The 27,538-nt window shown below is 47.1% G+C and overlaps 1 protein-coding gene across 6 annotated transcripts; it reads right to left on the reverse strand.

Annotated features, from left to right (window-relative positions):
* Positions 1 to 322: 322 nt before the first annotated feature.
* On the reverse strand, positions 323 to 27,461 carry rassf3 (Ras association domain family member 3). Of its 6 annotated transcripts, none has more exons than XM_011613226.2 (7): positions 26,467 to 27,054; positions 22,191 to 22,303; positions 5,513 to 5,620; positions 4,270 to 4,443; positions 3,886 to 3,973; positions 3,327 to 3,442; positions 323 to 3,178 (listed from the first exon to the last, which is right to left on the reverse strand). In XM_011613226.2, the coding sequence occupies exons 1-7, from the start codon at positions 26,990 to 26,992 to the stop codon at positions 3,029 to 3,031; spliced, it is 1,275 nt and encodes a 424-aa protein (XP_011611528.2). In that variant the 5' UTR covers positions 26,993 to 27,054; the 3' UTR covers positions 323 to 3,028. The 6 variants fall into 6 exon arrangements, with proteins under 6 accessions (XP_011611528.2, XP_029681288.1, XP_029681289.1 ...); XM_029825428.1 differs by lacking the exon at positions 26,467 to 27,054 and adding an exon at positions 24,370 to 24,651; XM_029825429.1 differs by lacking the exon at positions 26,467 to 27,054 and adding an exon at positions 22,739 to 23,321.
* Between the last annotated feature and the right edge of the window lie 77 nt (positions 27,462 to 27,538).

Raw genomic sequence — 27,538 nt, forward strand, 5'->3', positions numbered from 1 at the left:
TATTGTGAAGGTGACATCAGCGCTTTCTGCTGCAACTATACAGCTAGCGTGAATGAGGAGGTGTGGCCCCCAAACCCCGCCCAGAATCTGGGGTCACACCGGGGACAGGAGGAGGAGCCTCTGCACGTGCTGTTGTCCTTTAGCCGCACACAAAAGCCACTTTTAAAAGACGATCAGATATGGACTAGCTGCCAGGTCACTGACAGGATTAACATAACCAGTGATTAGAGAAGACAATAGGTGCTTCCAGACAAACTTCATTTTTAAGATATTTTAGCTGTCTCTTGTGTTGTACGAGTAAAGTAAACACACCCAAAAAAGCTTTGATTGAATTCAACTTTATTAGCATTAGCCGCCTCTGAGAGCAAAAGTCACATTTGGTAACAACTGAAACAGTAAACAAAAAATAACCAAAACCCACAAAAGTGTCAGAGTAAAACTCTCCTGAGGTTCTTCTCATCTGAAAAAGGCACGCACGAGGTCCTAGATGTCAAAGCCGAAGCTGAAATCCCAGAAACGTTGCTGAAGTTTAGCTTCTGTGACCTTTGATTTTATTTATTTTTTTAAAATGGTGCTTTTGAGCTCAGGATGCTCCAACAGAATGTGGAAATAAGATAAACAAGAAGAGCTGAACTAAGATCTTTGGCATATAAGTCCTCAACAGCTTTTATTCACGTGCAACAGAAAATCCTGTTTGTTTACCTTTGATGCTAATGCCGCTAACAGCACTAAAGAGATGGAGGTCAATCTGCAACTATGATTTGCTTCTTGACCTTTTCGAACATCCGTCAGCTTTATTGTGGAACAGTAGTGTTTACACAAACAAACAAACAACACAAACATCTCACAGTCTACAGCTAGCTAAAATAATATGGGATCTTGTGGGGACAGAACCAAAAATAAAGTGATCTTAAAACACTTGTCACACTGTACTTCAATCTGTTTAAAAAAAAGAATCAGTCGAGCTCAATATTTCTCAAAAATAAGAATATCATGTTAGATATTAAGTACAGTGAGAAATCCGCAATTTGAATCTATATATAAAATAAATCAAAGCCCGTCTTCCCTGAATTCAAGTTAAAGTGCCCCCACAAAAAAGTATATATGTGTGTTCACACACACACACACACACACACACACACACACACACACACACACACACACACACACACACACACACACACACACACACACACACCTGGTACGATGAGTTTAACAGCTGAAGTTGGTTCTCAAATACACAAGCGACATCAGCTTCATACTTAAAATTTTTCATATCATATTTTAAATTAGATAAACCAGATGCCCGACGAGGCCAAAACGGTCCGAGAGTCACGAGGATCTTTGATTTCCAGTCTCATTGGTCGACCTGATGAACTAAATATTCTGCATTTAACTGATGTTTCAGATATTTTGGAAACAGTAAAGCTACAGAGAGAGAACAGAATCTGATGATTTCATCTGATCCGACATCACACACACTTTATTTCATTTCTTAAATTCCCATAGGCTTTAAAAATCAGACCTGGATCATTTTGGCGCCGCCGGGCTTCCGTAGATTAAACCAGTGTCTAAACAATTAAAAATAAAACTCTCTACGAGGCCTCTATTGTAGTTATTTTTGCTCCAGGCAACGCCACAAAATATCTTTGGTTATGAGAAAATAAAAATAAATCTGGACCGACAGAAACAGAAATAGGCGCGTCTGTCCGCCAGGTGTCGCTGTTGGACAGCTAAAAACATCAGTACCTGCAGCTCAGCGATTATTAAAGTGTCTCTGGTCTCAGAGCTGATTAAATACGCAGACTAGAGCCCATATTTGTGTTTAAGGCAACTTTTCTTGTCCAGAATCAACAAACGGAGCCTTCTATAGGACTTCGAGGTGGAGGGTTACGCACTCTACCACAACCTCCTCGCCGATATCCTCCTTCTCTTCCTTCCTCAGTTTGTTTCTTCTTCTACTTCCTCTAAACGGCCAAACTTCCCCAAAAAAAACAAACCCGCTCAAACTTGGCAGAAAACTCTCATAGCTTCGTCCTCAACTTCAACCTGCTTTTTCCTTCTGTGCTCGTATCACCTTCTCTGACCTTCGTCATCAGACCAGCCTGTACGGAGTCTGCATGTGCCAAAAATGATGGAAACCCCCCTAAAAATGAAAACATGCACAAGGCAGCCACAACTATATGGAAAATATCATCACGTGTAAATGACAGACGTAAATGCTCAACAGATTAACGATGTTATACTCAAATAAAAAATATTTGAACGTCACTCTACGCCGAGACATGAAAAAATATAGCATTTCTGCTCATTGTAATTATATTTAGAATGTATTCAATACACTTATTAAAGCTATAATTTGGATTATATATCATGTTTAAAGAGTCATATTTAGCAATAAAAGAGAGGATGTAATATTGGATTTTATGATTTGGCACCCGAGACTCCGTAAACACGCGTGGATCGTTTCTATAAAACAAAGTTACGCCTGAATATTCTCAGACGTTCCGGACGAACCGTCCTCACATCGGTCTGGATCCAATCATCTGCACCGTCGGTGACCAGATCCAAGAGCCACTAAAATAAGACTTCTTTTCAAAAACCAAAAAAATTCAAAAAGATTTTTTTTTAAAAAAAAACTTCACCAATATAAATTAAGAAAAAAATATGTACAAACCTTTGAAATTAAATACAAGTTATGGCCTCGAGTGTTCAGGATTGAGAGGAAGGAAGCGACACTCCTCATCGGTGACGTGACGGCAGGACAGAGCGGAAGAAAAGAGGGATGGAGAGCAAATATGGCACCTTTGGATCTTTGGTGTGAGCAGACGGATGAGCGATCTAGATTTAGTCCATTCACCCCGTTATTCACTTGTCCTTTCCCATCTCTCTCTCCTCTTGTCATCTTGGGATCATCCCTTCTTCTGGCCTGGAAATCCTTCTCATCCATTTAAATTTCACCTCCACGGGAAGAAAAGCAGTCCAGCCTCCAGTCCACCGGGGGGCAGCAGCGCTGCCTGGTGGAGGTCTACGAGGTCCCTCCGAGCTCCCTCAGGGCCTCCTGCAGTCTCTGCCGGTACGTCTCGTATCGGCGGATCACAGCCTCCCGCTGCTCGTCCTCCTCCTTGTCCAGGAACCGCAGGAAGTTCCGCAGCTCCGGGATGGTGAAGGCATCCCACTGAAAACCACCATAGAAACACCATGAAAGCCGCTGTTTGACGCGGACATTGAGAAGAAAAAAAGAAGCAGATTTATGCCTCGAATGGGCATAAAGATTCATGCCGTGGATGAACAGGAGACTGAGGAAGAGGAAGAGGAAGATTTACCACAACTTCTCCCGTCTGCTGCTCTCTCAGGACGAAGCTGAGCGTGTCGGTGTTGGGTCCCGCTAGCAGGCGAAGGAACAGCGGCTGCTCGCCATCTGCCAGCTTACACACATAAACTGTGGAGGGTACAAACAATTAGTGTCTGTGTGTGTGTGTGGGGGGGGGGGGGGGGGGGGGGGTCGTCAATAACTAAAAAAACTGGTCAATATCTCATTATTGGATTAGCATTAGGCTATTAGACCAACAATACTTTCCACATTATCTGTTATTGAGTTGAATTGGAATAAATAAACACACCCAAAAAGGTCTACAACGCCCTCTAAGAAGGCATTTAAGAAACTAAAAATTGTGTCAAAGACTCAGAAACACTTTTTTTTGTCTTGGAGAAGCAAAATAATCCAAGATAAAACCAGCAGCAGCTGTATGTGACTATAAATGTGTTTACTACTGATGGGCGTAGTCTCCTGCCATCATTACACACACACACACACACACACCAGGCTACATGATACCAGAGGAATGAGAAGCATGAAGCACCATGTGGAGTCCCAGTTCTTACCCTGCTCTTCCCTGCAGTAGCGTTTATAGAGGGCGTATTTGGCTGGGTTGTCGGCCACCGTGAACTTGTTCAGCAGCGCCACGATGACCTGAGCAGAGACACACGTCAGGAGTCACCACAGGGTCACACTGGAAATAGCAGGAGGCTGATGGCGGTGGGGGGGGCAAAGAAAACGCTCCTAAAGCTCGTGGATGCTAATTGTTAGCTCGCTAACCTGAGACAGGAGGACAGAATTTATACATGAAGAAGTGATGAAACTGTTTCCTGCTTAAAACGTCCAACATCTGCGATGACCTCAGCCCTTTAGTCATCAGATCCTAATTGAGTCGCGCTGACGTCTGTGTGTGTGTGCGTGTGTGTGTGTGTGTGTGTGTGTTCAGCCACCTGTCTGACTGTGTTATTGGAGCTGATGTGGAGGGTGTTGGTGACTCCTCGGGGCAGATAAAAGGCCTCCTCCTCCACACATCCTCCTGCTGCCTTCTGCCCCCCCCTCACCGTCACCGGCCGCCTCAGGTCCATCTGCACCTTGATGAAACCAGTATACACTCCAGTTGGATTCTGGGACAAAGACAGACACAGAGCATTACAGCACATCTGCACGGAGTGGGGGGGGGGGGGGGGTATTCTGCTAGGCTAAAGCTAAAGAACCAAAACTCCAATTTACATGTGACAAATTGTGTTTTATATTGATTTTACAACCAACAAACCGGATTTTACTGTACTGGAGTTGGTGCAACGTGGCTCTAAAGCTGCTAGAAAAGTTCTAATTAGTTTCTTAAATGAACACTGACGACTTTTAACCTGGGAAAACTGAGCAAAACAAAATATGCTATTATGTCCCTGAAGCCGCCCAGTCCACCCAGTGAGAGACAGATGGCCCCAGACAGAGGGGTAATCTGGTTATCCACTGTGAGGGGCCCGTTCAATGCAAGAGTGGCGAGGACGAGATAAAGAAACAAGGGATTTACGATGATGCTGTCGGAGGTTTGCTGGATCACCGCTTTATTTAAAAACGCCGTCCACGCGCCAGCTCAGGAGAAATCTTTTAGCGTTTACTGCTCCCACCATTCCCATTAAAGCCCACATCGGCGGTTTGACCGCAACTTCAAACAAGGTCCACGCCGCCAGGGACCGCGATGAGGGGGCGAACACTGAGCAGGAACCATCTCATCCCTCTGATCCGAGGGCCCGGGAATGCTGGCAGCAGGAGGAACGCTGAAAACTGGAGCTTTGCTATTACATGATTCATCCCAGATGTTCACATTTTTAGAAGCTCTTTGCTATTTTTGATGTTTAACGGTTAGCGACAGGCGAGGCGTTAGCGTGGACAAAACCTTCCTTTGGCAGGAAAACTGCAGTCTCAGGCGAGTTTGAGACCAAAACGCTAAAATATTCTAACTTTACCACAAACATGTGACATAATATAGTAACTACAGGAACAGAAGGCCATTCTGGATACATCATATCAGCTAATTTAGCTAAATTAGCTGCTGCTGCATCAAACACGATTTCATCTGTATGAAAACACGCAGAGAAGCAGCCGTGGGTGAAAGAGTTCTCCGTCCAGGACAAAAGAGCTCCAAACCAAACACGTTGGAACTCCCTGACTCAGCTCGGCGCCACTCACCAGCGTCATTTTAAGGTGGTCTTTGGTCGCGGCGTTGTACAGCTCCACCTTCTGGCCGATTTCCTCCCAGCTGAGCTCCGTCCGCAGCGCTCGCTCCTTCTCCACATCCTGACGGTGAAATAAAAGGGGGGGAAATGAGATGGCGGGGGCTTAAACGGGATCAGGAGGAGGCAGATTCGGCTCCACCTTAAATCAAACCAGGAATGTTCAGGTGAACCCACATCAGTGGGACATGCAGCCTTTACCTTTCTAAAGAAAACCATAACAGAAGAAGGAAAACAAGCGCTGATTCAGCAAAACTGGGGTTTGTTGCTTTTGGGGTGCCCCGCCCACTTCCACTAAGGGGGAGGGGCTAAACACGCTCTGAGAAGTCCATGTTTGATAATACAGTAAGTCCACCAGTCAGAGTCTCTTTAAAACTGCCCGGCAGCGACGCAGCGCTCGTAGCCCAGGGGTCACATGACCAGAACCCACTCCTGAAGCTGCGGGACTGCTTCCTAAATTTAGACGCCATTTAGAGGCCTGCAGTGTGAATGGGCCCAATCCGAACAGCGGGTTCACAGAGGGAGGACGCGGGGCTGGGGGGGGGGGGTCAGCTGACGAAGGAAGCCACGCGGTCCGAGGCGTCCCGCGAACATCTGCCGGCGCTTCAGAACACACGCTCAGCCCAGAGTAAAAGCTCCCGAGATGGAGGCACGAGTCCATCGCCCTGACATCCCAGTGTTTATGGCTGCAATCACACACACTCAGGTTTAATCTGCTGTGAGCTTACATGGGCATAGTGCAGCCACAACTATTAACACACACACACACACACACACACACACACACACACACACACAGCAGAACCCAGAGACTGTGAAGGCACATACACCCTTAAATGGAAACCACAGACTGCTCAAAGGAACAAGGGAAGACATGGTAACACACACACACACACACACACACACACACACACACACACACACACACACACACACACACACAGACATTGATATGGTGCCATCGTCCACTGCACACCAAGTATTGATCAGTTAATGATCGACAGAATTAGGTGACTTCCTGACACCTGAGCTGATTCAGGATCAGGATCACCTGTAGTCACGTGGACTCAGCACCATGGGCAGATCAGCAGTGGTGCCAAAGATCATCTACTGGTTTATTCTGAGATCATGCTTTTCCTCCGACCCCCGTATTTCACAACGCTGAGCTGAGGTGTATATTTCCACAGGTGAGGTGAGTCGGGGCAGGTGAGTGATCTCCAGCTGTCAGTCACCTCCACAGCGAGGGCCTCGCCCACAACAGACACCAAAAAGACCCGTCTACTCCCCCAAAAGTACCAGGACGGGTCAGGATCTCGGGACAGCTCCGCAAATAATCAGCTGCGCTCGGCAACGTGTAAAAACACTGACATTATGACTGTAAAGTGCATGTTTTCATGCAGGAGGAAGAGCTCCAGTCCAAACAAACGCCAGGAGGAGGAGACAGAGTTACAGCACCATGAGGTCATGGTCTTTATTTCAGTGAAGCGGGGGGGGGGGGGAATCTCGAGAAAGGCCACCCTACCCGTGCTCCAGAGGAGCTCTAAAGAGGAAGTGAAAGAGAATAAAAGTGTTCAGACAGAAAGGAGAGGGGGATCTTTATCAGGTGGTAGTTTAGTCTGAGCAGCTGTAGATGGAGTTATCTTCATCATTTCTGCCAGTTCAGCATCTTCAGGCTCATCTGCTTGACTTTTATGGAACATAAACATCATGACATCAACTGTGTGTGTGTGTGTGTGTGTGTGTAGACAAAACACGCTCGGCTAGCCAAGGATAGCCAGGGGCACAACAGATCTGTGTGTTTCTTAAATAAACGTAGGCTTCAGAAACCCGACCTTCAGGTTAAAGGACGCTAGGTTGCGCGGCTGAAATGGTGAAACCCAAACATCCTTTCTAAAATGCTAGAGAAGGACTTTTAATGGGAGCTGAATCAACATCCCTCTCTGTAGCGCTTCCTCTCGACTCCACGGGGGGAAGTGGTGGGGGGCCGCACCTTTCCTCCTGCCATTCCTGCTCTAATGGGAACGCACATGCGACTGTGCCACACTAGTGAAAGTGCTCGCACCGTTGCTCTGCCACAGAGAAGCTAACGGGCTGAAGGAGAAGTTAATGGAACCCTCGATGTAGCCTGTTAGCTAATATGAGCTGCTTCTAACTGAAGCGGCCTTGGTTTATAAAACCGAGTGCCAGAACGACAGCAGCTAGCACGCTGCTGTTGTGTTGTTATGTTACAAGTTATGTCATGAGTTTGAGTAAAACTGTGCTTGAAATCACAGCTGGAATTATGTGACCACGATCCTTCAGCGTTAGCGTTAGGGTTGCTATCGCTGCTATTTCTAGAGCTAAATCTAAGAACTGAAACTTGCAGACGAGACAAGAAAACAGAACACGATGAAACAGGCTGGAGTGAGCTGTACTGAACTAGCCCTGTTCGCCATGGAGACGAGTCCTGCTAAACACCTGCAGAGGACACGTGCACACACACACGCACACACACACACACCTCAGTTGCTTAACTCCTCTTGTGTTAACACATCTGTGCCAAGACTTCTGTTTGAATTATTCACTGTTGGGTTGTATAATCTTTTGATTAAATCAAACAGAGTGTGTGTGTGTGTGTGTGTGTGTGTGTGTGTGTGTTTTAATGTCACAGCTAGATTGTTAGCCACAAACACAAATTGTTAAAGCTGTGTTGTTCATTTGTTGCCACATTATGCCCCTATTGCCCCATCGGTTGGTCAACTCCAATGTTAAAAACTAGAACCAACAACAGGCGTTATCCACCGACCACAACAACCAGCAGAAACCGTGTGCACGCGCACGCCTGTCGGGGATCAAGAGGCACCTTTAGAAGCTGCAGATTTTAAATGTCTCGGTGGAACTCGGTCAGGAAGCAACAAGCAAAGAGCGTAAACGTGTTTAGAACCTCGTGACCTTTGCCCTCTCCGAGGCTCCACCCAAACAAGGACTGTGTTCAGCATCTGGAGGTTGGATTTACAAGGTCAATTATGCAATTACAACTAAAACCAAGCCAGCAAACATCAACTGCTCAGAGATAATTAGCCGAAGCGCTAGGCTGACATGAATACTGTCACGCTCGCTCATTTTCCCACAAGATGAGACTTGAGTGCAAAGACGAGCTGGAGCGACTCCCTGCAGGAGTCGGGGTTAAACCCGGTGACCTTCCACGACCACAGAGACCTGGTGTGTCTGCGGGGACACCGATAAGGAAACAACATTGCACATAGCCACAAACGCCAACCCCGAGGCTGCCGGCCGCTGAATAATAACCTGCTGAGTCAGGGCTTAATGTTGAAACCCGCCGACTCATCATCCGACGGCGCGCTCCGAGACGGCCTGGAGGCTTCCCGTTGAAGGTGTGACACATTCAAGCCGCCGCTCCACGTAACCGGCTAATGACACGCGGGATAAGGATTAATTCAGCACCCAAGCGTGGGAGCCCGTCCCCTATTATTAGAGTAACCCGACATTAGGAGGGTTACTCTGGAATTATGAGAGCATGTCTGACCGTCCGCTAATAAATGCTACTATCACATCTGGCTAGCATCTGCTACAGCCTAACTTGTGGCCAAAACTGTATTTCTTGCCATTCGTGCGCTTCAAAACAGGTCCCAGCAGGTGGTCTTTAGTTCTCCCTCGCCCTTACTTTCTCTCTTTGAACATCAAAGCGAGCTCATAAGCCCGAAAGAAGCGCGCCGTGGTTTGGCGATAACGGCGACTGGAATCGCTCTGCCAACCTCAACTGTTGCCAGATGAGTTGCCGACTGGAGACGACTTTAAAGGGAAAGACCGCGGCGGCACCACACGCCCATATAAGCTCTTATAAATGTGCCTGTGCCATGTAAATAATGAAATAATGTTCACAAAAGGTTGCAAGCTTTGGGTTCTTGCTCCCACCTGGAGCCACTCGATGCTACAGGTAGCCGACCTGCTTGCTTGCAGCTAGCTTGAATTCTCACTGACCTCATGAAGAACAGAAGGTTCTTGGTTCAGTTCCCTGAAAGGGGCAGGTTGAAGCTGCACATGCTCAATGCTAGCTAAAAAACTTCTAAAAACTTTACACAAGTTTATGTGTGTAGAAGGGATTTATTACTAAAAAAACAGGTGGTAACGGAGGAGTTAGCCAACTGCAGCCTGATACGGCGCCTATGTGCTGCAGGAATTGATCGCTTCCCTCTTTTTCCCTCTCATTCCTAACAAACACCTCATGTTCTCCATGACGCAACCGGCCGCCCTTTAAGGCAGATTTATCAACAGCAGCGTGGTCAAGGTGTGCGTGTTTGTGTGTGTTTCCAGGCGTAGCGGCGCTCAGCCCGGCGCCGTTTGAAGAGATAGCGAGGGGCCGGAGAGCCGAGAACAATTCCACTCATGTTTCCTTTGGAACGGCAAGAGCAGGAGCGGTGGGAGCGTCTCGTAAAGAGTTTTATGTAACCTGCAGACGAGGTTAAAACCCCGCGGATGAATAATGGCCCCGCAAACACACCCACACACTAATGGACTGTGAAATACCTGCGGTGCAGTAAGCGATGAAAGCGGCCTGTTAAGAGTTTATTTCCACCGCTAACGCCGTCAGAGTTTGCTAAAGTTTGACGTAACAGGCCGGTTTTTAGCCGGTTTCCATTGAGATGCTGCCAAAAATAAACAAACTGAGCATGTTGGCGGCGATAAACTGGTTTTAAAAGAAGCTGGCGGTGAAGGCAAGGTAGGCTGGGTCAACCAGTTTATCGAGTTTGATGCGACAGTACATAATCGCCATGGATACCACATACTGATTAAAAAAAGAGGACGAAACCCAATGCCACTCATGTGCTTACGGTTGGCATGCTGCTGCCTAAACCCTGGGAAGGTCGAATGAGGAAGCTATAATTCACATATGCACACTCACATGATGCCATGAGACAAAACCTGCGGCCCGTCGTTGTGGCAACGGGAAAAGCTGTAATCACAGACTGTGGTGAAATCCTATTATGCTCCAATTGTTTTCAAATACAGCAGACGGAGCAGCCAAGGATGGAACCGTAAGTACGGCTTGGTGGAGAAAAAGGACAGGTCAGGGACTTAGATGGCAGATTTAGGAGCGTTCCAGGATTTACGGGGTTAATCTGTGTCACCGAGACGCCTCAATGACAAAAACTCGGCGTCGGAGGTTTCAGCCAAACTGGTGTCAGGGAAGAAACGGTCAGGACCTGTCCTTCAACAACCTCCCCTGCCCATTAGAGCCCCTCAGCTTGAGCATCTGGATGCTCATTTGGTTGGATTTGCATTAGCAAAAGAGGGTAAATGAACCAGTATTGGAAGATATCGGCATCAGCCACTTTCTTCTCCCAAAAATGTTGTTGCATCCCTGGAAGACTGTCAATTATATTCATGCCATGGTGTGGGAGGAGCCTAAACAGGCCCTGCATGAGAGGGTTTTACAACCTTTGGTCAGAAAGTACATGCAAAGATAAGCGCTAATCAATGATACACGGCTGCTAGCATGTTGCTGCGGCTAACAACAAACTCCCGCTGCCTCACTTTTCTCCATTATCGACTTTTTGTAAATAAATGTCAGCAGCAACAGAACGTGCAGGATGACAGAACAAGACCCGGGTGGCCTCGACAGCGCAGGATAGAGAGGCGAGGACGGACAGGAAGTGATCACAATAGACGAGGAACCGGGACGAATCCGAGAGAGAAGCTGTGGAAGGGGTGAGAGGGGCAGATGCAGGAAGGAAGGGCAGAGGGGGAGAATGTGACTAAGGGCAGGATAGGTTTCACACGTGCAATAAGTCCAGCAATTCTTTATGTTTACAGAACTAACACGGGGAGGGTCAAAGGTCACGACCGATGAAGAAGCACCGTTCTACTCTAAGAGGTAAACAACATGGTGGTTGAGGAAGTCAAAGACAGGATTATGGCGTGATAAAGGCAGAAACTAAGAGAGATAAGATCTGTATCTGTGATGACGCCGTCCCATCAGAGATAATGACCAGGAGGTACTTTTCTCCAGAAACAGATCAGGACGTGAGATCATTTAGGTGTCGTCCATTTCTTTTGTTAAGCTTTGAGATGGTTCTACACTTTTATCAGAGTCCATCTGGTTTAAATCACCTGGGGTGGAGCTGATCGTGAAGGCACTCACCAGCTCGTAGCGCATATCAGAGCACCCATGAGGTCAAACGACCTGCTAGAAGAGCTCAGAGACGGAGCGCTAGCATCTGGACACAGCTAGAACAAACAGCTGGGGGGGGGATCCCTGATTGATCCAGAGTTCCTGTGTGGAAGTGCAGAAAGTTTCAGACTGACAACCAAAAACTGGGCAGGAGAGGGATCTCAAACACACCTGAAGGGCTCCCAGCCAGTAAATATGCAGCCGTTCCAGCTGTGGCCGCTACAAGAAAGAGTGAGAAATCCAAGAGGCCCTAAAAACGTCCCGTGGAAGCGGTAAATCACCAGGAAAAACACAAGGAATGACTAGCATGCAGAGGGACCGCGCAACGCTAGCAGATGTCATCAGGATGAGGTTAGATTTGTCAACATCACTGTTATGAGGAAACAGGACTTCCTGGGGAGGGAGCGGTAGCACAACGCTGCGGGAGCAACTGTAATCCCAGTTATAATCTGGGAGTTAAAGAGCAGCACGACTCATGAAAGCAGGGTTAAAGCTTCGCCGGCTCGTCCCCTTTACAAAACCACCGCGGCTAATCTGCACTCGTGCAGGTCATCGTTTTTAAGGGAGCCGGTGCCGTTCTGCCTCAGTTTTAAAACTAATTAGCTTCTCTGCCGTCAGCTGATGCGACCACTAAACTCCTCTACAGGATATTCATCGAATCTATAAGCTAACTGGATAATCTGCGGTCAGAATAGGGACGTTGCCGCCGTCGTTTATAGAGCCGCAGCAGAGCCCGACAGATGACCCGGCCTCCGGCGTGCCGTCTGGGGCGGGGCTGACGCGGAGATGAGCAGCTTTAGCCGTGCGGCGCGTGTGCTTGCATGTGTGTGTGGTGGCCTGAGGGGGTTGGGTGGGATTACCATCACGGGACACAGGCCCACTGGTCAGTGTGACATTTCCCAACAGAAACAGCATTGACAGAGAAAAGGTGGCCCAGTGGGCGAGTGGGCGGAAGAATGCGTGCGTGCGGAATACAAACGGACCGTTCACACCCCGCGCATCGCCGCCGCCTGTCCGCCGCCTCCCTCAAACTCGTCTAACGGCCCCGATGAGATTTAATCACCATAAAGTGACCAGGAATCTCTCTCTCTCAGAAAACTGTCAAAGTTGCTAAACTTTGGGAATAAATGATGATGTCAACAAAACACGAGTGCAGCCCAGAATAACCACAGGAGCAATAAGATACTCAGGTTACTGCTACAGATCAAATTAGCCGCGCCGTCGTGCACGTAATTAATAGCCAGCAGAGTTTGGCTGCACACTTTTTAGCCCCATTTGGGGCTAATCTGGCACCAGAGGATCGATGGACGATAGAAAGCCTCACGGCAGCAGCTGGAAGTGTGTGGGACAGAACACTGATATTTTCAACGTTTAATGGTTGTCCACGGCAACAGGGGAAGTCAATGGTGGCCCTTCAGTCAGCCACCGCACGTACACACACGCACGCACACACACACACACGGATCAGGAGAGCAACTCATCAGACTTGGTCCTGGTGAAGAAACGATTCTTGGAAACCAAACAGTCAGACAGTTCCTCAAACATGAAGCCTCTCTGGAGGTTTCCAGTGAGACAAAAGAGCCCAAAACCAGAGAAACTACATAAGAGGATGTGACTGAGCAAAAAAAAAGAGCTTAAGTCATCAACCGATGATGTAAACCTTCATTATTTGAGGCCTTGGCCACCATTTAACGGACCCCTGGCCCACTGTATCACCTGGAATCTGCTGACAGCAGTGTGCCAACAACATTCCAGCGGCGTCCCTGAATGAGTAATCCATTACTGCTGCGGCACAAGTACACGGACACACCAACAACACACAAACCTTCCAGTTTCTGCACAGCAGAACAGATAATTCCCTACAGGTTTCTCAGGGGAAACGCCCCGTGCCCCCCCCCCCCCGCCTGTGCTTGGCATGCATGGAACCACCGTCCGGATGTCAGGGACCGGGCAGCCGTGTGTATTAAACACACTCCCGGATGGAACGAGGGTCGACATCAGCGTCGTGTGGCGTTTGATCGGGGTCCGCGTGAGCCGGAGCCGCTGGGAGACAGCCGAGAGCCAGTCAAGGTCCTGAGCGAACTCATTCCTGGAGTTCCGGCACGATAAAGCTGCTGCGTGTGTGGGTGTAACGCCATCCAAAGCTCAGTCCGGCCTTGACCTGGATTTCCCAGGATGCATCAGTGCGAGGGCCTCTAAAGACCCCTGTCCAGGCTGGGACGCTGCTGGGCTGTTTAAAATCCAGACTGGAGCCTAAATGGGTCATTAGGTGGGGGGCTGCTCGGGGAGGTCAGTGTTTTACACTGTAATCTTTCATAAAATGCAAACTTTTACACCGTTTCTGTTTCAAATGGCTGCTCGCTGACACCACTGGTGCAAAAGTCAGATATAGAGTGGATTAAACAAGGCCAACCTAATCTTTGACTCCAAATGCTCTCACAGCTTGAGAGTTCCACTACAATTCCACATGCAAAGCAAATTCAAAGCACACAAATCCACCTTTTGCACATTTTAAAGCCGAACTGACGAAGATTAGCTCCGCAGGTCGCAACAGGTGAACCGGCCATAAACGGGATAAAGGCCTTTTCTCGAGCAGAGGACGCTTTAATTAAAGCCAACACGACAATTAATGTCATCTTTAGAATTAGAAGACAGTTGCGGTTTGATTTAGAAGGTGTTTGTTTCAGCAGAATAACTGAATAAATGCTAATATTGCAGCTCGTTAAATGAAGTTCGCGGCCGGACGAAGCGTCGGTGCGGGTGGATAAAGCTTCTCTCCGGATCACAAACATCTTGTAGCGGGGTTATTTTAGGGAAAAGGTGGACTTATTTGGTCTTTACCTTGCCTTCGGTGACTTTTCCTAAAGGTTTTTTGATGAAAGAGGTCCTGGCCGTGAAGAAGTATTCCTCCGAGTCCTCCTCCAAGCTGCTGTAGCCGCTGCTCATCGTGCTATTCCACGTCATTTGCAGAGGAAAACTCCAGACTAAAGCATCCACAACGGCCCCCCCCCCAAACTGACACTTTTGGGCTGAGAGCAGTCTAAAATAGGGGCTTGAAGCCGGTTTGTGGCCGCATGAGTCGATGTTTGCTCGGGTTGATTTCCTCTTTGAAACCTCTCCGTGGCGTCTCAACCCTCGTCCTCTTCCCTCGTTAAACCCATTTAAACATTTCTAATCACTCACAAAAACCTGCAAACGCCATTTAGGAAGCGGCTCCTTCAGTGTCTTCGACAAAGTGGCCAGTTTTGTGATGAAAAATAGCGAAAACTAGTCCAAAGGAGAGGCGCTTCTCTCGACCGCCGCCTCTCGTTGAATGGGCGGTCAACTTTGACTGACAGGCTGGGTACAGTAAGGCCCCGCCCACTCCGAAGAGTAACTCCAGCCGACCAATCACCTGCGAGACACCAGTGGAGCCACGCCCCATGCGTGTCCACAGCCAATCAAGCGAATCTACGGAAATGTATGAACATTAAAAAGTGTTTAAAGTTTAAAGAGTTTTGACAAAAATGACATTAATTTAGCTCGTTTAAAATCGCAGATATGTGACATGATTGACAGCTGTGCAGCTAGAAAACACACTGGTTTAAATATATATTTATGCTAAAGACCGATTCACTAAGCTACCCCCTTTGTTAATGTGAGCGTTCATTCAATGTATTTTCTGTCTTTACATCATTAAACTGTTGCTTTTAATTCTTAATGTTGTTATCTGTGTTTTTAGAGTAGCTTTGAGTATATTAGTGTCCCAGAGCAGGTTAAAGTAGTTTTTCCTTCTGAGCTTCCTGCTGACCTTTGAGGTGCCCAGAGGCGAAATGAGAGGTCGTGCTTAAACCTCAGCTAACTGAAATCCTTTAAATAAAATCACCAACCAGCAGAGCAAAGTTATCCTGGTTCTTAAAATACGGATCAGGTCAAAGGCCACTGACAGGGCGGAACTTTCACTCTCTCTTTAATTCCTGCATAAATGACTAGATGTCCCCAAATATTACCCACAGGGCTTTTAACTGGAGGGCAACTGGACAACTGGAAGCTATCGCTAAATCTGGTCTTTATGGACAAAACACACACGTATTTCATAATTTTGAAAGTGAGGGTGAAACAGCCAAATGTCAAAGAGGATAAACTCGGCCTGCTGTGACCTTGTCTGAGTCCTGGTGACCAGAGTGTGTGTCCGTGTGTGTGTGTGTGTGTGTGTGTGTGTGTGTGTGTGTGTGTGTGTGTGTTAAACTGGCCGCCGCCCTGGTACCAGTCTGGTCAAACATTTCTGACATACCAGCGTGAGTGGCTCCTCCAGACCAGATACTGGGTCTGCAGCCTGGGGCACAAGTAGCAGCAGGAAACGTGAACCTCAGCGGCTCCCCTGACCTCAAAAGTCGCCACAGAGTTTTAAAATAGTGCCACAGTTTCACCTGAAAGTGCTGCCTGCATGTTTCAGGGACCATCCCTGTTATTAGCCTGGACTCTGGTGTTGGTGGGCTTCTCTGACGAGGCTAATCATCACGTTGAATTGATGTTTTAGAGATAATAATCATCTCTTCCTGAACAGAAACCATCGTTTATCATACAAAAATGATCCAACAGAAGAAAAGCAAACACGAGCAACGACCCGTGTGGAACGAACTAAATACAGGCTAAATTACGTGGTACATCCGTGTAATGACATGTGTGATAGGAAGACAGACAGACAGACAGGTGGAAACTGTGGAGGAGGAACGTGGCCGCCGAAGATCTGCAGTTAAACATCACATCCAGCTCCTCCTTTCTGATTATTTTTAAAGGTTCTCACGCAGATTTTAGCTTGAGGTTTTTTCCTTAGACTCAATTTGACGCAATTTACTTGTTTACGTGTCACAGATGTATAATCAGGAGACAAAGCAACAATAGCAAACAGGGTGCGTGCAGTACCACGAATGGCCACTAGACGCTCTCACCTCATCCAGGCAACATTGGGAGTCAGAAAATGAAAATCTTTTTTTAAAAAGCGTCTCAACTCATTTTGGGTGTAGCTGAAGCAGATAATAAGCGTGGAAGGTAACGAGTCACGCCAGGCGGGTTTGGCAGGGGTCAAAGTTCGCCGCCTGAGGAATGTGTCACGTTTAGAGGAGCGGAATGACAGGGTGTCAGATGGACAGACGGAGACGGGAATCCCCTCAGAATTCCATGATCTCATTCAGCGTGAAAGAAACACGAAACCGCTCTGATGTGTGAGATGTCGGTTAACCTGTAAGGCGGGTGGGGGGGGGGGGGGTCTAATTTGAAGACAGTGGTGGGTGTGTAAAGAAGGTTTTAGTGACGCTGCAGCCTGAGGGAAAAAGAACCGGTGACAAATTCCCTCCCTGAGCTCCAGGTTGCCTCGGGGTCCTGTAGAACTGACCCAAACACATCATAGATTGTGTGTTTTTTGTGCGTCTGTGCACGTGAAAGTGGGCTGCTCATGCCTGGAGGCCCCCGGCGTTTCATCCTGACGGGCCAAAGACCCGGCGTCTCGTGATCAAAGAGCAGAAGAGCGTCGTCAGAGGATCTGTGTATCGGATCATCACAGACAGGCGGCGAGGGGAGGGTTGAAATGCCAGAGGGCAACAGTGCAGCTGGGGGAGGCACAATTACAGCTGCAACAGTGTGTGTGTGTGTGTGGAGGGGGGGGAACAAGGGGGAAAGGGGGGGGGGGGGGGTTCTTTACAGGATCAAAGGCAAAGAAGAGGGAAATGAAGAAACCTTTGCTAACAGTAGCCACCGCTTAGCTCCAGGGCCTCAAGAACACCCCTCCCCCAGCTGTAGGCTGCCAGGTAGCAGCACAGCAACCCCCCCCCCCACCATGGATATGGCCTCCACACTCACCTGGAGGCTGTCCTGTCACCTTTAACCCTGAGGAGGTCAGGAGGAGGCCACGGCGGTGTCCACGGTGTCCACGCCATCATTCCCATCCCTGAGAAGAGCAGCCCCCTCAAGTCTCTGAACCACCTTCAGCCTGTAGCTCTAACCTGCTGGTTATGAAGGCTATGAAGAGAGTGATCAAAGGGCCCCTTATCAAAGAGAAACACACCTGGAATGATCCAACACCTCCCACACACTGTTGTTTGCCGAGTTTGGGCATTTAACACCCTTCAGCCCCACAGAAGGCCCCCCCCCACACACATTTCCTTTGCTAATTTCTGCTAGCTGCCCACCTCAGTGATGCTAAGGTCAACGTTTTAGGAGGGGTTGTATTTCCTCCGTTTCTAATTTTAAACTAAAATGAGACGTAAGAGTCTGTGTGGGGTCCTTGTCAATGCTGTAGGTGCGCCACGAGTTCCAGACGGAAACCTGACCTTTGACCTCACCAGGTACTTGTCGATGTGAAAACACGACCGTGCAGTTTCCTCTGCTAATTTCTGTAACCGTAAAATGTGGCGATGAAAACAAACCCTGGCGTTACCTTAGCTGACCTTCACCATGGAGTTTAGTTAGCCTAGCAGCTAAAGGGATACGTGACTTTTAAAGAGCCTTTTAGCTCTTTAAAAGTCACCTATCCTAGAAACGGCTGCGACGCTAACTTCTCATATCGGCAGACGACAATCGCAGGAACCACCCGCATATGGTGGATGAAGTTCCTGAATGAGCTTCAGGGGTCAAACCAGTGCAGACCTGCAGGCCGCTACCTGCTGCGATAAGCTCAGACAAACAAGGCAGCGACCAGCGTTGTGCTCGTGTGTGTGTGAGTGAGAGAGAGAGAGAGAGAGAGAGAGAGAGAGAGAGAGAGAGAGAGAGAGAGAGAGAGAGAGAGAGAGTGTGTGTGTGTGTGTGTCTTGGGGGGTTAAATAATGTTTTTTCTGATGGAGAGAAAATTGAATCAGTTTGAAATCAAACAGGAAGCAGCTGGACAGAACTTATTCAGTTTGGGGCAACTGTTCTGCAGCAAGGGCACAATAACAGAATCACACACACACACACACACACACACACACACACACACACACACACACACACACACACACACACACACACACACACACACACACACAAAGAGATTCATCATCCCAATGAGAGCTCAACATAGACCCATTTAACTTCATGAACTGGAACTTTTCTCTTTGATCATGATCGATCGGCGGCCCTTTGATTGTGCGTTTAATCGTCCAGACGGTGTGTTGGGATGATGAATGTGTGTCAGTGAGAGTCGTCCTCTACAGAGCGATTGTCCGGCGGATAAGGACGGGATCTCAGATAACACACACAGTCAGCGAGCATCGCGCCGCCCTCATCAGAGTCTCCCTCTGACCCTCAGAGGCAGAAACCGCCAGTTTCACTCCGGCGCCACAGACACAGACTCTCCCGCACACCCTGGTGAAGACGGCTGCTGTTGTCACCTCGCCACAGAAACAGGCCAGGACGGGATCTCAGAAATGCTCTCTCAGCAGCCTGGTTTCTGACGTCTGAGGATCCCGGCGTTCTCGCCATTTCCATCCCTTTTCCCCCAGACTGGTCTGATAAATGTGTCGAAGCCACGCCTCTCCAGCCAGTCAGGGGTCCACTGTAGGACAGCAGAGACCGCCGGTCGGAGGCTGGTGTTCACTGGAACCCCACTGTGAAACACCTGAGCGTCTCTGGCGGCCATGTTGGCACCCGTTTGCAGCCAAAAACAGGGAAATCCCCGGGACCCGTCTGCCGTTGGCGCTCTAATCTGTTGGCCGGTGTCCTGTTTCTGCAACAGGCAGCTGATAAAAGAAGGGGGGGGGGGGGGGGGGGGGGGGTAATCCTCCACAATCCACAAAGATTACAGTTGTTCTGTCTGCTATAAATCATCCCTCTGCTGCCTTCCAGACTCTTTATTCTGAGCAGTACTGACGGGCAGATTAGCTGCAAACTAAATGCCTCCATCACTGCCATGTCTGTTACTTTACAGCGACCTCTGTGACCTCTGGAGTTACGGTTGTGTGTCGTGGTGTAGCTGACCGAGGTGGCGTGTTTCTGCAGCTCTGCCAGACTCGCGTTGACTGAATGGGACGATTCCTTGTGAATACACAGCAGATAAAACTTTTAAACTGATCTTTTATATAAACGTGCGTTATCTCACACCGGGCAGGTGAGGCTCCACCCTGTCTGCGTTTCCTTTAACACAATAAGAGTGTGATTAGAGGACAGCAGACTGGAAGAGCGACGGAGGGAAAGAGGATTGATAAGGAAGCAGAGTTGATGTTTGTTGACAAGAAGGACAGAACGAAGAGCTGATGTTTGATAGTGGAGCCAACGCATGGTGGTACATTCAGGGACACTGGGAAAAAAAGGCTTTCGTGGTCAATGGTGGGTCACAGAAATGGTTCCCCTTGTTTGAAGGGGAGAGACACAGAAACCGTCACAAAAACTTGCTCAGTGAACTTAAACGAGGAATATGAGTTTAAATGAGCAGCATGTGTGTTTTAATGACATAATCCAGTTCTAAAAACAGCCGCAGCAGCTCATTTTCTCTAAAACAAGGTTAACAGCTTCAAGAATGGAAGGGGATTGGGTTTGATCCTAACTCCTCGTGAGGCAGAAATACAGAAAATGAAGCTTTTCCCACACTCGGATGTGTTTTATTGGAAACTTTTACTATTGTTTTGCCTCCTGCTGATTCTGCTGCTGAGTGTGTATTTGCGCCACCACCAACCCTTAATGAGTAACCATAAAACCCCAGAGGGAAAACCTTAAAACCCACCTTTCACACAACCTTCAGACCTGAAACCCATCGAGCATTAAGGACATTAAATATGTCAAACACAACAGAGGACATTGCAATGAGTTTGCACCATTTTCAACCATAAATATCTGTTCACTGTAGATCCACACGGAACAAAACTAATCCATGTTAATGACCGCTCGTAAGAACTTAATGGGTTTTCTCTACTTCTATGGTGGTTTCTTTCCTCCTGCTTCAGTATTAATGAGCATCCATCAGAGGAGCCTGCTCAGTCTTCTCGGTCTGTGCTTCTCCTGTTTCCCATCATTCACTCTGCCTGTGTTTGTCTTTCCCAGCAGTTTGCTCTCTTTTTGCTCTCTCTCTTCTCCGCCTGTCAGGCATTTCCTGCCCCTCCCTTGAGCTCAGCCAATCACAGCAGAGAGGATGACCAGACACTCAGGTGTTGCTATTGATTCAGTATTTTTGCAGGTATTGGACTTCCTCACTTCACAGATTAGCATTCTGACAAATGCATTGCTAACAGACACAAATAGGACTATTTATGATAATTAGCTGGTGTGTGTTAAGTGTTGCTATAAAATATGTCCATGCTTCTGTAGCTTGTGAAGATAAACCTTTGTCTTCTGGAACTTTAAGCTTTAATGGTCTTAAATTCATAATTTTCACAGTATTTTCTGCTCATTAGCAACCAATACATAAAAGGAAAGCCCACAGAACATTAATCACACACAACATGACAGAAAATCAATTTCATCAACCATCAATGTCATCTGAGGAGCTGTTAGCGTGAGTAAAGAGCTCAAACCACAGACAAAACACACTTTACAACCGTTTTGGTGGATGATCGGATGGTTTCTCCACCACTGAAAGAATTGTGATGACGTTCAGTCAATTCTATGAATTTCTGATTTGAGACCAAGCAGAAACAATTTGGATTAAAGCTGATTCAGAGTGTAGAATCTTAAAAAGATATTAAGACTCACGGAACCTTAGCTCCTATTAGACATGCTAATCATACCTCATCCCAAAACATACAAAAACGAATGTTAGTTCTTACTAAAAGCTCATTTGCAGACAAGGTAGGTCAGCTAAAAAAATGTCCCAGTTTGCTTCAGTGAACAATCACCAACACAATCTACACACAAACACACACAGACACACTCTGACCCATTTAAATCCAGCTGTGGCAACACCAAAATGCATTTTCATTCAAAAATAAAGACTCACTATCAGGTGTATGAACATCAGACTGAAATATGCGGAATTAAGATCAGATTAAATTATCCAGAAACACCCAACTACCCAAGCTACAAAATAAAACAAAGACTAAATATTCTGTGTAAAACAGGAAACCATCAGATTGACTTTAAGTACTAATATAAACAACAACCATCAGTTGAGTAAAAATCTGTTGCCCAAATATTCTGAATTAGACAGCACTTCTAAAAGACTACAAACTGTGAAAGCCTGTCAGGGACGTTACCAAAAACTTATAATGTTTAAGCATATTATTAAAATCAATATAATAGGTGTATAATTTGTTTTACAGTGTTAATGACAATTTTGGCAAACTACTGTTTCTGGCGGCACAGCCCAGCAGCAGTAATGTTTGACAACAGCACCACCCCGTGGCCATGTCGTGTACTGCAGCTTAAAACTGGAGCCTACATCAGCTGATCCTGAGCAGGATTCATTTAAATAAAATCAACAAGCAATAGTAAAATACTGACTATGAAAGGCAGAACTGGAGTCAGAAAAAGTCCATCTGAGAATTGTGTGTGAAAATAAGAGCCGTGGCGTACTCACATGGAGGGCGCTGTGGTTGTTGTTGAGGTGGTCCTGACTGACCGGAGAGACTAAAGTTTGGCAGTCCAGCGACACTCGTTCCTGACAGGTGGCGTGACAAGTGTACTTACAGCCTGCAGACAGATTTAAACAATCATTGATAAAGAGATTTTTTTTAAAAAGGTTTTTAAAAAGCCCATTGTCAGATGTGTGCTGGTGCCTCTACGCGCCTGTAACGTTCATGCAAATACACTGGAGCTATCAGGTTTCTGTGTGCTAACAGGAAAACTACCAAAGGGAAACTCTCAAGCTAGTGATGTTTCAAAGGTGGTCAAGCCGAAGTGACAGTATGCTCGCTTGAATTGTTGTTTACCACTAAAATCATTAATATCAAGTGGTCCCCACTACACCTCTAAACAAGCAGTCATTCACACTTTGCACAAAAAGATGCCAAAAACCAAAGTGTGTGTGTGTGTGTGTGTGTGTGTGTGTGTGTGTGTGTGTGTGTGTGTGTGTGTGTGTGTGTGTGTGTGTGTGTGTGTGTGTGTGTGCTGTCCCACAGATCCTACCTGGTGACCTCTTTTTCATGTGTTGTCCAACCTTATCCGACAGTTTGCACATGGCTGCTCCCATCTCCCGCCTTCATCTCTCACTCAAAACTCAATATCTTTCCCAGCCTAAACGCTGTCGCAGAACCTTGTACACACACGTACACACAACACAAACACAACCTTCCACATACGGCAACATTGTCCCGGCTGATCTGTCCAACCATCAGAATTCAGGTGCTGATTTGCACGGTCACTGCTCCCTCTGCACCCCTGTATGCATGTGTGTGTGTGTGTGTTGTGCTGAGTGTGTGATTTAACAGTCAAATGGAGGCCAGACTGATGGACGCACAGACAGGATAGGAAGGGTTCTGCTGACTCAGTCTCTCTCCTCGCTGCCACACTTACATAGCTTGTTATGACTAGTGTGTGTGTGTGTGAGCGTTCTTGTACATGGTACAAAGTGAGGACCAGAAGGGGCATTTAACCTGCAATGAGAGGACATTTTGGGTACAACTTTGATTCATGGAGAGGGTTAGTTTTTGGGTCTTGGTCGTGTTGTTTATGGTCAGCGGAGTGTTGATGAAAGTCCTCACAAAGATATAAGTCCATGCCTGTGTGTGAAACACACACACACCCACACACACACACACATTCATGTTTTCCTCTCTGGATCTCTTCTGACAATGAACTTGATCCTCGGAGGAAGAGAGTTGGACAACACGCGTCGTGTTCGGTCCTCTGGACCGTAAAAGCTCTTTGACTCAATAACGATATTGATCGGATTCAATCAGCGAGGGACAGGAAGTCTGAGCTCTCTCTCCTCTAAACTTCTGTGCTTTGACATTTGCATTTAACTAATATTAATGAGTAGGTGCTCATTCACCACCACCGTGTTCACAGGGAAGTCTACCAGGTCAAAGGTCAGACCGGACACACATTTTTCTCGCCAGTGTGTGAAACTGTGTTTATTTTAACACCAGTTGTCTAATCAAGTCTGGGCACACACACACACACACACACACAGTTCCATTGGGTGGAGGTCAGTTTTAGTCTGAACTTCTTTTAATTTGACCACTGATGTTTAAATTAAATGTGAGTGCTGATAGATCAGAATGAGCTGAGCCCATTTTACAGGATAAACTCATTAGCTATCTCTGTTGTGTGGCTGGCTACACCTTTAGCAACGTGAATAAACCCTATGCGTGTGTGTGTGTGTGTGGGTGGGTGTGTGTGTGTGTGTGTGTGTGGGTGTGTGTTTGTGGACAGGTGTCTGCTGAGCACAGCAACCATCTGTTCTTTTCTTTTTCTTTATATTATTCTTTCATTCTTTTCTACTATATGCTAGTTGTTCGTCACAATACCCAGACTTATCAAGTTACCAACACACACACACACACACACGCACACACACACACACACACACACACACACACACACTTTACATCTCTGCTGTTAGGAAACATGTATAAGAATTGGGCCAATTGAATGAAATTTTCCGACATATTTCCTGTTTTTTGCGTCTCAGCTCCCGTCACTGATCACACAGGAGGAAAACTGTAAATACGCTTCTGTTTAGAGGAAAACTTCAGAGTCACGTGCATCATTTCACCGACAATAAAAAACCCCCAACTTGGTAAAGATCGTCTCACCGGAGTTTTTCCACAGCAGGACGACCTCCAGACGGCCGGAGCGTCGCATCGCTTTGGGGAAACGACAGAAAAATCCAGAGACTCTCCTCAAATTTCTGTCAAACTTTTTGGCAAAGCCCATCGCTTACGCGCACGTGTACACGCACATTATCTGACACGCGCGCACACGCAAACACACAGGTTTGAGTATAATCCAGCTCTAGCTCCGAAAACGCTGATGGCGATCCAAACTCATCCACAGCCACCAAGAACTGTCTGTAATCCCACCCTCACGCGCTCACCCGCCCAGCGTGTGCACGTGTGTGTGGGTACGTGTGCACGTGTGTGTGCGTCTGTGTGTGTGTGTGTGTGGGTACATGTGTGTGTGTGAGCTGCAATCCTTTGTTTGTTCAGTCGCTCTGACAGTTTGGCTCTGAGGGACAAGACACACACACACACACACACACACACACACACACACACACAAACACACACACACACACAGTATTTTGCACAGCAGTTCAAAATGAGCCTCTGTCTCTCCCTCCACAGGAATTTGCCCTGATTATTAATTCTAATTAATCCACTAAATCAATAATCTGACCGTTAATGATTCCTTTTAAATTATTTACACGCATCTTCATACATATCTGACCATAAAATATCTACATTCATATACCTAAAGTTTCTTTTCAGTCGCTTTATGACGATCATACGATAATTTGTGAACGTTATCAATGGACTCTAGATGTGGAATATATAGAAACAACAGATCATTTACATGCTGATGACTATTAAAACACAGCGACAGATGACATAAACGATGACAGGCTGATTAATTATTCATTATTCTGAAGCCCCTCCCACTCACCCCAACAGCCAATCACATAATAATTGACAACATTTTACTGAAAATATTTAGTTTGACATACAAAATTACTTTCACACAGTATGCTCGCAATACCTAATCTTGTAAATCACGATTAAATTACAATAATAAGTCAGTCAAGTCTCAAGCAACTAATTGTCATTATTTTAAAGTAATCAGATCATAAATCAGATTCTATTACAGGCTATGGATGTAAAAATTCAGATGTGAAAGAATTTTGGCTTTAAGGCGCGATTATTGTGGATAATCTCCATTCTGGTTCTGCCTTTAATCCGTTCAGACGGGTTCAAGAAGGTTCTGAGACACAAACGTCCATTAATATTTAAAAGAAATAACCAAACCCCTGTTTTTGCTGCGTCATTAATGATTGTTCCGGCGTTAATAAGTGACGTCTCAGTTGTCGCATTAACAGACATGTTCACGTTCTAATTAGATTTTTGTCCTTTTAAAACGACTGATCATTTTCAGAACCTCAAATGGACCTTTTATGGGCTTTGCAACCGTGGAAACGGCTCTTAAACGAGCAGAAACATTAGCCGGTGCTGCCTGGAAAACTCAGCGGAAGCAGCGAGCTGGAACAAACATAACAAGGTTAAAAAGGCAAAGGAAGAAGATCTAAATCTGACTCCAGATCAGCCGGGTTTTACTCTTTACCACGTTTTAATCTGACATATGAATGTTTTTGCTCAACTCCCTGTAAGGTTTTAGATTCTGATGTTATAGGTTACCATAATAAGATCCTTTAAATTAAAAAAAATCACCCAAAAAATGTCTTTATCATCTAAATGTGGATTAAAACATGAAACAAATACAGTCTAAAGTGAGGAAAATAAAAGAATGTGAGTTCGGCCTTTAGAGCCTGGAGTCACCCTAACCGGCCAGAAAGGAGCCAGTTTGTCTCCTACGTTGTTTGTTGGACAACAGTGGACGTCGTCTTTCCTGGAGGAGACTCGGCTCCTCTGGGGTTGAACCGGCTCACCTGCATACCGGCCACATTCCAGCTCTCGGCTCTCACCGTCGCGCCTGTTCACGTCATGAAAGCAGCTTCAAACTCACAACCGAGCTGAACTCTATAAGGGATCTTCTGAGGGACACTGGGCCAGAGGGCGCATGGAAAATGCCAAATATCTGGTCTTAAAGTCACAAATTTATCTCCCTGAGGGTGCCCAGTCCCAGCCCTGAGGGTGCCCAGTCTCTCTCCCTCCCCCCCAACCCCAGCCCCTGTTTACCTGCACAGGTGAGACCCTGCTGGAAGATGTATCGGCAGCACACATCGCACCAGGTGTTCTCGCCCCCGGGTTCAAAGTTGTGACCTTCTCCGGTTTCCTGCTTCACCCTGGGGTCCTTCTCTCCCGGTGAGAAGATGGTCCTCACGTCAGGAGGTCTGAACCCTCTCCTCCGGCCCCTCAACGGCCCTCCTCCGGGGTGACCTTCCATCCCGTTATCCGTTGCATCTGTTTCGGCGTCCTTCCTCTCGGGACTCGGTACAGACTCGGGAGACTGTCTACTCTCCAACCAGGCCGCCTCCAGGCTCTCGAGACTGGCGGGTTGAGGTGACGGATGCCGCCGGACAGCCTTCACCACCACCGCGCCCTTGTTGGCTTTGGAGATCCGCATTCTGGCCCCCGGCGGCGGCCAGGTGCCCTCCGGAGCTTCGTCGAGCCTCCCCGGGGATGTGCGGACGTGAACCGCCTGGAATGCAGAGTCATCCGGGACCGGACAGCGTGTCGGGACGTACTTCCGACTGAAGTGCATCACGCTCGCGCTTCGCTCCCCGCCGAACCGCGTGCAAGCAGCGAGTGTGACGTCGTCTTAATGACACCAGTGATGACACCGGCTCGTGCGTGGCGGCGGAGCGCGTGTTGTCTGTGGGTGAACAGGTTGAGGTGGTGATGCGTTCAGGGAGCAGCGGAACAATGCAAAGAAACGACGATTCAAAAAAAGTATTTACTGTCGTGACCGCAAAATCCTTTTACAACTGGATTAAAACCCTTCCCTGAGCGTGGAAATTCATTCGAAAACAATTGAATTACAATTCTAAACTCTTTATTTCAGGTCTCTTGTTGGGATACTTGGATTCCACATTTTCCAGCCTTTTTAAAAAGTAACCCGAAAAGCAAGGTGACGTGTGGTGTGATAACAGACCCAACTTAATTTATAATCTTTACTCAAATTAACTTTAGCCCATCAAAAGAATGTGGACAAATCCAATTGGCTCACTTGACCACCAGGCGGCGCCGGTCGATTAAAAATCAACGTCTTATCAGCAATAAGACGCTAATTTGATCGATTTCTCCATGA

Source organism: Takifugu rubripes, chromosome 18 (assembly GCF_901000725.2).
Source record: "Takifugu rubripes chromosome 18, fTakRub1.2, whole genome shotgun sequence".
NCBI classification, from domain to species: Eukaryota; Metazoa; Chordata; class Actinopteri; order Tetraodontiformes; family Tetraodontidae; genus Takifugu; species Takifugu rubripes.

What these genes read in the sequence shown, in the direction of transcription:
- rassf3 (XM_011613226.2), bottom strand. Translation starts at nt 26,992, where the DNA reads ATGCACTTCAGTCGGAAGTACGTCCCGACACGCTGTCCGGTCCCGGAT. An exon ending in ACCACCTTAAAATGACGCTG is followed by an intron (nt 4,444 to 5,512) that starts GTGAGTGGCGCC and finishes TCTTTGTCCCAG; the next exon opens with AATCCAACTGGAGTGTATAC. An exon ending in CCAATAACACAGTCAGACAG is followed by an intron (nt 3,974 to 4,269) that starts GTGGCTGAACAC and finishes GTCTCTGCTCAG; the next exon opens with GTCATCGTGGCGCTGCTGAA.